Here is a 12,451-nt window from a genome sequence, read left to right as displayed (position 1 = left end):
GGCACCTGTATAACCCAGCCTCTGTTCGGTGACAGCATTCACCTTACTGAGTCAACCGGTGTAAGGTAATGGTAGTGCTGTCACGAGCGGAGGTTTGCAGAGCCTGACCTTCTACGTGTTGGGAGACACGCACGCTTACAGGAAAATACAAATTATTTTATTAAAAGACCGATCTGACAGGTGTTAAGTGGGAGTTGCTACAGCATGACTAATTGTCATTACTTGCTGTGTGCAGATTTCAAATGAGACTGAAAATAAGAGTTGTCTCCATCGAGTTATTTCATCACTTATTTTGTCATCTGATAATTATCATTCGTAACTTTCAAGAACTGTGCATCGTGACCCTTAATGCTCGATGGCTTTCTGTTTGGAGATGAGTGAATCGAGGCACAAAGAGCCAGGCCCTGTAGCATCGGAAAGGGAGAAGCTTTGCATGGAAAGCAGCCCAGGGAAGCTCCGTGGAGTTGCCTTTCCATCCTCTGGATTAAGAGGAGCAGCACGTCAGCCCGTTGAGCCAAAGGGGGGGCACCGTGCCAGCACAGCCTGCCGGGCCCCAGACAAACAGGAGGAACCTTGTCACCTTTGGCTGGGGAGTGCGGATCAAAGCTGCAGGGGGCAGCTGTGATTATTCAGATGTTTCAGGAACTTTTCTTGGGATGGCCTCTGCTTCCCCAGGAGGTTCCTGTTTGGCTCTTTCCTAATGCAGAAGATTTTGGTAAATCTGCGCTACTTTTCTACTGATTTCGTAATTAGAAGGAAGCTGTAGCTGTAACTCTAAATGTAAATACTGTTTTGCAGCGGTTTGAGATATATCACGGGGTTTAGGTACGTTTAGAGAGAGAGCAAGCAAAACTGTTTTGGAAGTTTTTCAAAATGCACATCTGTAACTAGATTTCATCAGAACAAGGAAGCATTTCATTAAATGAACATAATGGTCAATTGCCCAACTGCACCAAGCAGAGAGGTAGCGAGACCTTTGGACGTGCACAGCCCTCCACACCCTCCGCTTAGTCTCCTCCTGCCCTAGGCAGGGATTCCTCTCTCTCTGGCAGCAGCATCTTGCCTGCCCTCCTTTACTGGCGCCTCTGGGAGAAGCACCTTTCCCCTGCCTATGTGGGCTCTGCCTTCATGTCGCCTTGCCAGCCGCCCGGATGCACAGACGCTGGAAATGCAAGTCTACGTGTGAGGTCTGTTTCCAGCCTAGCGGGAGGTGGATGTGCTCCAGCTACAGGAATAAACTGGCATGCGGCACAAGCATCTATAAACGAGAGCGCTGATGCCACCACGCTGCTTAACGCTGCCGCCCCCAGGCTGAATCCCCGGTGTGCCACTGACAGCGCTGCTTGTGATGCCCCCAGGGGACCACCCCGGTGGGGAAGGAGCCTGTGCAGGCAGCAGAGCTCCTCTGCTCCATGTTGCCTTGCCTCATGAGGGCACGTGGAGACGTGATGCAGTATGGCCTGGGCTCCCGCGGTACCCTGGGTTCCAGCTGTAACCGCTGGCCATCGTGGCCAGTGTCATTCAGAGGGGTTCAAAAGTGGCTTCAAGGAGCAGCCCCTCTATGGAGGTTAACGTACCTGAGAGCAAGGGGAGTATAGGCACTGAGGTGTGTTTAAGTTAGATATACCGTGCTCCTCTGCAAGCCGGCATGAGCTCCCCAGGGAGCCCTGCAGAGCAGGGAGGTGGCTCTGGGGGACGCTCACCCCGGGGGCCCAACCAGCCTGCCCTCTCCTGTCTGTTAGCGGGAGGCCGTGGGTCGCAGGCAGCAGCTTACTGCTGGCAGAACAATTCTCGGTGTAAACAGCGTTTGTGTGCTTGCCTCTCTTCTCTCCCCAGGCCCCCTCCCACCACCTCCTCCCATCAGCAGGAATGGAAGCACCTCAAGGGCTTTGCCCGCTGCTCCCCAGCTGCCTTCCCGGGCCGGGCTGGAGAACCAGAGAGGTGGAACCCGACCACCGCTTCCCCCCGACCGGCCGGGATCGGGAGCCCTGCCACCACCACCGCCACCTTCATCAGCACTCCGAAACGGCTTCCAGGATCCGGGCGATGGTAAGCCGTGCTCCCAGTTACTTGCCTTCGGTAGAAAATGTGTGGTGGCTTTTGGCCTTAACACAGCAAAAAAGGTTTGGGGGAGAGGCCTTGTTTCTAAAGCAAGCTTTGAATTTCTGGTCCGCAGAGGTATCGTGTGGGTCTTGATTAATCCTGCTGGGTACGAATGGAGTAAATAAGTTATGCGTAAGACAGAACTGCAAACTTGTCAGTATATAAGCTCAAAAATAACCCTTTGAAAAATAGCCTGAAAAAAAAAAAAGAAAAAGAAATGCATTCACCATGTTCGGCTTTCCTACAATACATAAAGAAGGCCAAAGGGGATTGTTCTGACTGTAACATGAATTCACGCCATGGCTACACTAAGACTCTTTGTAAGTCAGAACAAGTTAGATGATGACTCAAAAACCTAAAGCTGAAAAACAGGGAATGGAAGAAATTGTCAGAACAGTGCTGAAAATGTCAAGTTTCTCTCTTCTTGCTGGTGTTTATTGAAAAGGTGAGGTCCAAGACAGATGGGTTTTAAAGATTCATCCTGTTTGTCTTTTTGTTTTCTATTCGCAAAGGACAGATACAGCTTTCAGCTAATTATGGAAGGCCAAAATTTGTATTTCTGACATTTATAAAGTTAGAAAAAGCAAGCAGAAAATAAAACTGTAACCCACACTATTGAACCATCTTTGTACATCAGATAAGGCAGGTGGGTCTCAAACACATTTTTTCCTGCCTAAGTCATTTGCAGGGTTCAGAACCTGCAGCTCCTTTACACGCTGGTTTGTAATTGCAACCATTGGGAGTAAACATAAGAAAAACTGGATCCCAGCAAATAACCACATGTTCAACCGCTGGGAAAAAAGTTACTCAGCTGTTCATTACATTATGCAATAAAATTAAACAATATCGCAAGAAAGTTGTAGTTGCAAAGTCCTGAAGCAGCCAACTGAAGAAATGACAAAGTTTAAGATGGCCCACACTTGGGCATCCAAATTCAAGTGCAGAACAGAGCTACATAAAAATACTTTTCCTGACAATTTAATGAAGAAACTGAGTAGCTTTATATATTCTTTACAGTCCTATACAGTCAATAAGTACGTCAATAGCGTCCCAGTAGTTTCAAGAGGTACTGATGTATTTTGCCGTTTTTGACACTGCTTTTCTGTCATCATACATTCTATTTTAGTGGCCCTAAAATTTTATTTTTCCTGTACAAAAATTAAGAAACAAAAAAAACACTCCTTGCAAGTTAGAATGCTTTTAATTATGCTTTTGAGCTATGTTTATCAACAAAATGTGAATATCAGAAAATTCTACACCCAGAAACAAAATTCTGTTCTGGTGTAGTAGATGTTGTGCATTTCCTATAAGACACACACACACATATATATATACACACATATACGTGTTTTAAAAACAAAAACCAGTAGAATGATGGCCATTTTCCTGATCTGTGATTTTGCATTACATTGGCTAAATGATCGGTTAAAGTTAATTAAGAATTTTCATTCTTAAACTAACCTAAAGCATCATCTTCCCTGACTTCCCAGTAGGATGCTGGTTCAATATTCAGTTATCTAAGCATTTTGCAATATAAAACATGTATTAAACATGATATTAATATCAGTTGAATTTTCTGAAGCTGTATCACAAAGGTAACCAGTAAAATGCATGTTTGTTTGTTTTTCAGATGAATGGGAAAGCAGATTTTCTTTTCATCCTATATCTGATTTACCACCTCCAGAGCCATATGTACCCGTGAACAGAAGTTATCCCAGTAAATTAGCAAGAAATGAAAGCAGAGGTAAGTTTGTTCCACTTCTGGTATTAGAATTTCAGCGTATCCTCCTAATAACAACGTGGATGGGGAAGATATTCAATGCTAAGATTTGAAAACTTCTCCAACAGCCTTTTCACCCTTCCCCACCACACAGAAAAAGCTTAAATAGAGGTTCACAGTCGTAAGTTCTCTTAGGCTTGTATTTTGGGATAGGTTGGGTGAGGGATTGTTTGGTTTCTAAGTTGTAATTTGTATTGTAAGAGACCACTTCTGATATTATATTCAGCTCCCTTCTGCTACAGGCAGACAGAACTGCAAAATCCCAGCTTCACCTGTGACTTTTGTTTGACTGTTTTTGTCCCTGTTATTCCTCTTGGAATGCCGTTCTAGGACTTTTCTCATTCTCCATCCAAATCCATGTATGACTTGTTTTTTTTGTGTGCCAACATCATCCTTGAGTTCAGTTATCCTCCTTCCTTGACGTGTTAAGCCCCTACTATTTTTTAAGACGACAGTCTTACTCTCCTCTTAGCTTCTGGCTTGCCGAGTTGATTAAATCAGGATGTACTACACTCTTCTTCCAAGCTAAGTTCTCCGTTTCTCTGATCATTGGTGTTGCTTCTGTATACATTTCAGTTTGCTTTTGTCTTTTCCAATCAGTGTTACGTGCTGTTCCAGTTGAGGTTCAACAATGAAGTTCAACAAGGCCAAGTGCCGGGTCCTGCACCTGGGGCGTAACAACCCCAAGCAGAGCTACAGGCTGGGAGATGAGTGGCTGGAAAGCTGCCTGGCCGAGAAGGACCTGGGAGTATTGGTTGATAGTCGGCTGAATATGAGCCAGCAGTGTGCCCAGGTGGCCAAGAAGGCCAACAGCATCCTGGCCTGCATAAGAAGCAGTGTGGCCAGCAGGGCTAGGGAAGTGATTGTGCCCCTGTACTCGGCTCTGGTGAGGCCGCACCTTGAGTACTGTGTTCAGTTTTGGGCCCCTCGCTACAGGAAGGACATGGAGGTGCTCGAGCGAGTCCAGAGAAGGGCGACCAAGCTGGTGAGGGGTCTGGAGAACAAGTCTTACGAGGAGCGGCTGAGGGAGCTGGGATTGTTCAGCCTGGAGAAGAGGAGGCTCAGGGGCGACCTTATCGCTCTCTACAGTTACCTTAAAGGAGGCTGTAAAGAGGTGGGGGTTGGTCTATTCTCCCACGTGCCTGGTGACAGGACGAGGGGGAATGGGCTAAAGTTGCGCCAGGGGGGGTTTAGGTTGGATGTTAGGAAGAACTTCTTTACCGAAAGGGTTATTAAGCATTGGAACGGGCTGCCCAGGGAGGTGGTGGAGTCACCATCCCTGGAGGTCTTTAAAAGACGTTTAGATGTAGAGCTTAGCGATATGGTTTAGTGGAGTACTTAGTGTTAGGTCGAAGGTTGGACTCGATGATCTTGAGGTCTCTTCCAACCTTGAAATCCGTGATACTGTGTGATACTGTGAGGTCTCGGCCATGTCTTCTGTAGCAGCATAAATGTTTCTATTAGTTATCACCATTAGTGGTATTTCGCCAGGTACACCCAAGGATCAATTTACTTCTTTCACAACCGGTCACATCAGTGGCTCATAGTCATCCTGTAATCATCTGTACACTCAGATGTTTCTCTCTCTCTCCTGTTTCCAAATGTTGAGGTTCTGGTTTGGAGCAGAAATTCCTGTTAGTCTCTGACCCTTCACTTTGTGCACTTAGCTTTCTGCCCATTCCTATTACTCCACAAGGAGAGGCAAAGAAATGTATGCACTTTTTTATATTTACTTTCAGGAGTTTGGAATGAAAATCTTCATATTGGGAAATACATGAAGAGCTTTGAAATGCTACTGAGTTTAGCGCTTGCCACTTTCATTGAAATTTGCATGTGTTGCAAGTAGCACTGGTACTGTGTGTGTTCACATAAAACAATAAGGCTAATAAGAGTGATCAGTCTGTTTTGAGAAGGGGCCTAAGAACTGAAATATGTATCCTTTTCAGGCTTTTAAGGAGATAATGTTAGTTAAAAACTTTATTTTACACTGTTCAAGGTTCTTATGTTGTTTAGTAAACTAACCGGAAACTCTACAAAGGTATTTTCTAAAATGGTTAGACAAGGAAATGAGTAGATCTCCACCTGAATTCATGGCTTGGATGTGAACTCCCAATATTAAAGGAAGCCAGGAGTAACACAAAAATCTTTCTTTCTCTTTTAGGTGGCTCTGGACGAAAAGAAAGAGGTGCTCCCCCGCTTCCGCCTATACCAAGGTGAAGTGGGTTCTGGCTCATCTTTGGGCAGCATCTGTTTCACAAGGTTTCCTTCGAGTCAGCTCTCCTGTCCACATCATTGGAAAGTTGTCTGTTTTGCTTTATTTCCACTTTTGGCTTGTCAGCTGGAATAAACTTCAGTGTCTATTACAGTTGTAGTAGACACAGCTTATGAACTATAGTTGCTCAAAGCTATGAATTTTGTTTGCTTATGCTGCAGGCTGTCAGGAAAGGCATTTTGTGGACCACGCGCAACATTCGTGCATCGTGCTTACCGGGTCCAGCCCTGTCCCCTTGAGAGTTCCACAGGAGGTCTGGCTTTGAATTTAACAAGAGCTGGAACAAAGCTGTTTCATTCATTTGGGGTACAGTGGCTGTATTATTTGAATCATCAAGTACAATCTGTTTGCTGTTTAAAAACCAATTGCCAGGGAATACCATGTAGCTGAGAGTCCCCTGGATCCTGCTTTGTGTGCCTGACCTGGCCCAACTGCTTCTGCAAGCCATATTCCTACTACGTGGGGACCGAGAGCTCATCCTAAGTCTTTTTAACCTCAGCTTAGCCAAGCAAATCATATTTTATACAATAGATGGCACATCCTGCCCCAGGGATGGACTGTGTTTGGCTGTGTTTTTTATCTGCAGAGAATCTTCCAAAGAAAAGCACAAATGAAGAATTCATCAGCATGAAAATGTCTTCTTTACAACTTTTTCCTCCTTTTGTAATAGTGTTACGTTTTTAGTCACTTAATTCTTTCCTGCTTTGATGTGGACCAACCCACAGTCATCCATGTCCTGGATTATTGTAATACCCTCTGCCTGAGACTACCCGCAAAGAGTCCTCAGGAAGTAGCCTTAGTGCAAATGCAACAATTATTGTAGTTGTTTCTTCTTTCTGTAAAGCATCGCTAACACCAGCGCTCCACAGACTGCTTTCCAGTTGTTTCTTTGGTACAATTAAATGATGGGTTTTTGACTTTAAAAGCTTCCTGGGGCTTAGGTCACAAGTCTCAGAGAGATTGTATTTGACTTGCATTACAGCAGAGCAGCTGAGGTCAAAAATGTGTGTAAGTGAAAGCCCTTTGATGTAGTGAAGGAGGTCTGGGGTTTGTGCACGCAAGTGGGAGCGTGAGCTCCAAAATTTGCTGTCTGCACTGGTTCAAGAGGAATGGGAAGATTTGGCCTTCTGAGTTTACTATGAAGCCTGTCCTTTCAACCTTTGCTGAAACAAGTCTCAGCAGAGAGCTGCAAGGCTTACATTAATAGAAGAAAGTGTAAAGTATTCTAACGTTGTGACAATTGGTTAAGATGTTTAATGGCTTTTGAATTCTGTGTTTGAGAAAAGAGTTCATTGAGTGAGTGCATTTTGTAAGTGGATCTAAATGCATGTAAAATGCCTTTGGAAATTAGAGGAAGATTATCATTCTGAATTTGAACTGTTGCCAAATAATAGCTCTTTTTTAATTGGATTTCTGAAGGTTAGCCCTGAAAAACTTCTCCTCTGTCTCCTCAACAGTTTTTTTCCAGCATACTCCTTGGGACCCCTACCAAGCCTGGATCAGCAGCCATGTTTCACAGGGTATTGCTAAAAAAAAAAGAAAAATAAAAAGAAAAAAAAAAGGAAAAACAAGCCATGTGAGTTAAGAAAGTGTTTCTCTAGTGTGGGAGATACGATCCGAAGTATACACTGATGCTAGAATGAGGTCAGTCCTAGAAAATCCAGGGAATGTAGCTGAAGAGAGTTTGAACCCCACTGAAGTGTTTGCGCGTGGGGCTTTTTGCCCTTTTAGTGGGCACGGAGGGAGGAGACCATCCCTGCCACGCCACCTGGACAGTCACCATGAAGAGCATGAGGCAGAGCTGGATTTGGCCAGATCAACGTTAATTTGGCCTTTTCGGTATTTGTTTACAAAATCTTGTTAGCTGTGATAGCATTTGATTACGTACCAGTTTTTACATTTTTGTATCTAATGACATATTTTAAGTTACTATTTATGGTCTTGAACCTGCAATTCAATGCGCAGGCGCAGGGATGTATCTACATCTAATTGCAGGATCGTGGCTGTAAGAGTTTCTTAAACAGATCTTAGTGGGACCTCCATGTGACAGGTGCACCTTGGGATCAAGGCTAGCTCAGTACTGAATTTGTATGTATTTTATGGGTGTCACTTAAACATATGCACTATGCAAAGTGCCTGTCTCTTTGGCATATTATTATGTGAATAGAAGTCCAAGTAAGATTTTTAGAATAATAACTTAAAGGATAAATTATTGTATTCATGTTATTAAACTGAAGCACTTACAACTATGAGGAGCAACATTTTGAATTTAAGAATCCAATATTTTCAATACATTGACCTGCCAAATCCTTATTATCCAAACAGCTATGCAGCCAAAAAAAAAAAAAAGAAAAAAAAAATCCAAAAGCTCTACCATTTTTTGTAACTTACCTGCTTCCAGCATGACTGTTTTACTTCAAGTCAAAGAAAAGCTGCAATTGTTCTGCCAGCCTTCTGCATCATTCAGAATATCCTGTATTTATCTTTTTGGCAAGATTTGCTGACCAGAAGTTCTGGACCATTACCAAAGACCTGGCAAATCAGCTTCAATCTCACTTTAAAATATGTTGTGTAAAAGCCCTCAGTCAACAAGCCAAGAAACCAGAGCTGTTTTTTTTTTTTGCACTTTGTTGTTCTATAGAAACCTCTTCAGAATGGCTGTTTGTCATGTAGGTAAAATGCCTTAAAAATGCAGAAAGAGGTATTTTTTCACCAAACAACAACATGACTATTTATATCTTTTGCTATAAAATTCCCTAGATATATTCCAGAACAATGCAGCATTTTACCTGCAATGTATTGCTTCATGTATCAGTAGCTTCTTACAATATGATCAGTATTAAAGTATTTATTTCACTATGAAGTCTTAAAAAGAGAAGAATACAAAACAGGTTGATCCAGTGGTGCCTTATGACTTTTAGTCAACTTTTCTGTCTCACTAGAAAAATTAATAGGCGTTGTTCTTCCACGTCCTGATGTAAATAGTGCTGATAGTAGCATTACACAGAGTTTGAGCCAAGTCCTGCTGTTGTAATGTGCTCAGTCTGCTAACTCCTGATTGAGCTGAATGTGGGGAGAGACTATTAGATCAGTCCTTAGGTGAGATGTAAGTGGGTACCGGTTACACAATACACAATCCGTTGTTGGTATTGCTCTGGAAACCTACCCCTCTCCCAAAACCAGTGTCTCACACCGCTGTCTGTACAGCCCAGCTGCCTTCAGCGTGGTTGCAGAGGTTATTAGAAGACCGAATTTGATTCACTGCTTGCATATGAGATTTACTGGTTTTGTTTTAATGTCATTGTCTTATAAACACTCACACCTGAAAACTATCTTTTTGTTTCATCAGTAAGACCTGCATTGCATGACAATGGCCACAGATGTTCTTTTCTGTTTGATTCAACGAAGTAAATAAAAAGGGAATAACTTTTGTACCACGTGACAGTAATTTCTGCTCAATATTTTTGTAAGAAAAGCACATGTTATGTCTGTTACAACTTTCTGCACCAGCCGCTGCGAGAAGAGGTCACAGTGATTCATATTCAGAGTTTGTTAAAGGAAACTCAGCTTGTGATTCAGGAAGCATGTATTTCTGTAAATGAACTACTTCTTAAATAAGGTTACAAGGTTCTTGTTTAGAAGTTAGCATTTCCCAACACTAAAAGGATTGTAATAATTATTTTTTTCTGCAAGACTGAACCACTAGAGAAGTTCCTTAAATGGTCACTGAAGGAGCTGGACAGCAGTGTGTCCTTGCAGCAGCGACTGTTTACGTGGCACTTGTAGAAGCAGGTCCCTGTTGGAGCAGAGGGGGAGGGAACTAAATTGCTATCGCGTTTCACATACGTTGCAAGACAACATATTTCTGTGCAGAAGTTTGCAAATAGGAAGGTTACTTCTTCCCTTGGAAGCAAAGAGTGGATGGAGTTTTATGATCAAACCGGGATTGTTTCAATGTCAAATGTCGAGAGACCTAGAGAGGGGAGAGGGCCCCGCACCTGCAGGACTCAGGGAAGGAGAAGAGTGTTCAGAGAATAAAACCAATTGGCTGAAGGTACAGGAGCACAAATCAGGATACAAACCGTGTATGTAATAGCACGTGGCAGTATTGCGAATGCTGCTGTCTCGCAGTCAGGTGCAAACACCCTGTTGTGGCGGTACATTGACTGTGTATAGTATATATTATATCAACTTTAATCTCTCAAGTTGTATTCACCAGAAAATAAGGAGAATCTCTTGCCTAAGATACTCAGTAACACATTAAGCGAAGCTAATTCATGGAAAGTTTCTTCGTGTCCACTAGAGAAAGTGGGGATTGTTTAGCCTGTGAGGTGAAACGGCCTGGGCTGTTTAGTTAAGATGTAAACCCGAGGCACTGGCAGCCCGGGGAGTGTTCAAGATACCCAGCAGAAGCAGGACACACGTATATGTTCTTAGTGAGTGTGCAGCAGGTAGGTAGGCTAAAAGGAAACTGCATGTCTTGAACGAGGGAATAACGCGTCAGCATGTTGCCGTTTTGAAGTACAGTCTGTGATAAATGCTCTTTAGCATCAAGCCATACATGAAAAGGAAGGCACTCTAAATTTGGACCTCCAAAGCCACACAAGACTATGAAAGAGAAACATAACTTCAAGCACAGGCTGAGCAGAAAGTACTGTTTTTTATCAGATGCTTAAAGTTTGAGCTTTTTATAAAATATTAATCAAATTCTGTGAATATTTTTCTGCTTAACATTTATTTTGTATGTGATTTTTTTTTCTCCTTATTTTTCTGTCCTATGCCAAATAAATTTTACTTTTATTTAATTGCTGGTGCAGACTGTTACATTGAGAACAACCACAGCTGCTTCCTTAACAGAAACACACCTCGGCTCCAGCAGGAGTGCGACAGCAAGCCTGGAGGAGCTGGGGCCGGGTTCGCCTCGCTGCCTGCCCACCAGTGCTTAGCCCCACAGCAGAAGCCCTTGGAGAACTTTGGGCTACCATACGGTGAAGATTAGACACCTGCAGATAAGTCACGAGTGTAGTTTGGTGTAAAGAATATTAGAAAAAAATGTGGTTGGTGACCCTGTGCTTGTAGGTAGCTATTGCTTCTGTCGTTGTCTGGTGAGTGGAATCCATAGGCCTGGGTCTGGGCAAGGCGAGGCAGACACTTGCCGTGGGGAGGTGGCATGGAAAATGCAGCACTCAGTTAACCACAGAGTTTTGTTCCTCTTATCTCCTTTCTCTAGGTAAGAGGGTTACAGAAAATACATATTTTCAAATCGTTGAAACCTTTCTTTTGATTTTAGAGCCCTGTTCTTGATTGTGGATGTTAAAACTTTTCAGGTGATTTGGACCGGGTTCAACACAGGGGAAGACCCTTTTATCAAAGTCCAAAGAAGGCTCAAGTTCAGGTTGTGCTTCCAGTGTCTCCTCCAAAACTAGGAAGGTCATTTAAAACCCTGATCTAAAAAGCTCTACATGGTAACTCACCTACCTTGCAAAAACTTCAGCAGCAGGTTTATTCTTACAGAAATAGAGGATCCTTTGAGGACCATGGGGACTGCTTCTTGACACTTGCATTTTACAGACTGCCTGGGACAGAGACTTTCCCGAAAGGCCACAGAAACCCCTAGCTCACATGTAATGTGGTGATTGGCACCTGGTCCTGATGCCTGGGCTATGTGAGTGAGTAGAAGAAGCACGAAGGGTGGAGTCAGAGCATGTGAGCTGCAGGGGAGCTGGCTCAGCAGGCTCAGAGACCTTTGCTGCAGATCTTAGTGGCAGTAGCCTTGAACTCAGAGTAGCCTTGAATTCAGAGCTATGAGTCTAATGATCAGATAATAGAAATACCTCTTTTAGGCTTAATCAAAGGAAACATGCTTCTTCCTGGTTTTTGAAGCAGGTAAATGATTTGCTTGACTTTGGGAGGAAGGAACTGAACTGAGCATATTGTGACCTAGCCATAACCACAACATATTCTTTCCTCCATTTAACTCAAAATGCATACCATTGCAGAAAGAAAGAGAGAGAGAGAGAATGAGAGAAAGAAAGAAAGAGAATGAGAGAAAGAAAGAAAGAACACCGTAAAACTTGGAACTGCTCTCTGGAGTTGCAGGAAGGGTCACGCATTGCACGCAGCACACGCAGAAATATCAAACTCCTTTGATCATGGTTCAACAGTTTCCAGTGACCTTCCTGCCGTGTGTGCACAGGCTGCTCCCTTCTGCTCTCTTACCTAGTCTGACTCCATTTTGCATTGAAAATAGTCAACTGGTCCTGGCCAATTATCGATTTAGGGGCTAAATATTGGTC

General features: G+C 43.4%; 1 protein-coding gene across 5 annotated transcripts in view; it reads left to right on the top strand.

Annotated features, from left to right (window-relative positions):
* Positions 1 to 10,960, top strand: part of WIPF1 (WAS/WASL interacting protein family member 1) — a 55,900-nt gene extending 44,940 nt beyond the window's left edge. For all 5 annotated transcript variants that reach the window (XM_083842057.1, XM_083842058.1, XM_083842059.1 and 2 more), the window contains 3 exons: positions 1,837 to 2,049; positions 3,734 to 3,847; positions 6,045 to 10,960. In XM_083842057.1, coding sequence (XP_083698183.1) covers positions 1,837 to 2,049; positions 3,734 to 3,847; positions 6,045 to 6,100 — 383 coding nt within the window. In that variant the 3' untranslated portion in view covers positions 6,101 to 10,960. The remainder of the gene's footprint in view (positions 1 to 1,836; positions 2,050 to 3,733; positions 3,848 to 6,044) is intronic.
* The last annotated feature ends 1,491 nt before the right edge of the window (positions 10,961 to 12,451 follow it).

This window comes from Anser anser (genome assembly GCF_964211835.1).
Source record: "Anser anser genome assembly, chromosome: 6".
NCBI classification, from domain to species: domain Eukaryota; kingdom Metazoa; phylum Chordata; class Aves; order Anseriformes; family Anatidae; genus Anser; species Anser anser.
This window is presented reverse-complemented; position numbering and strand designations above follow the sequence as displayed.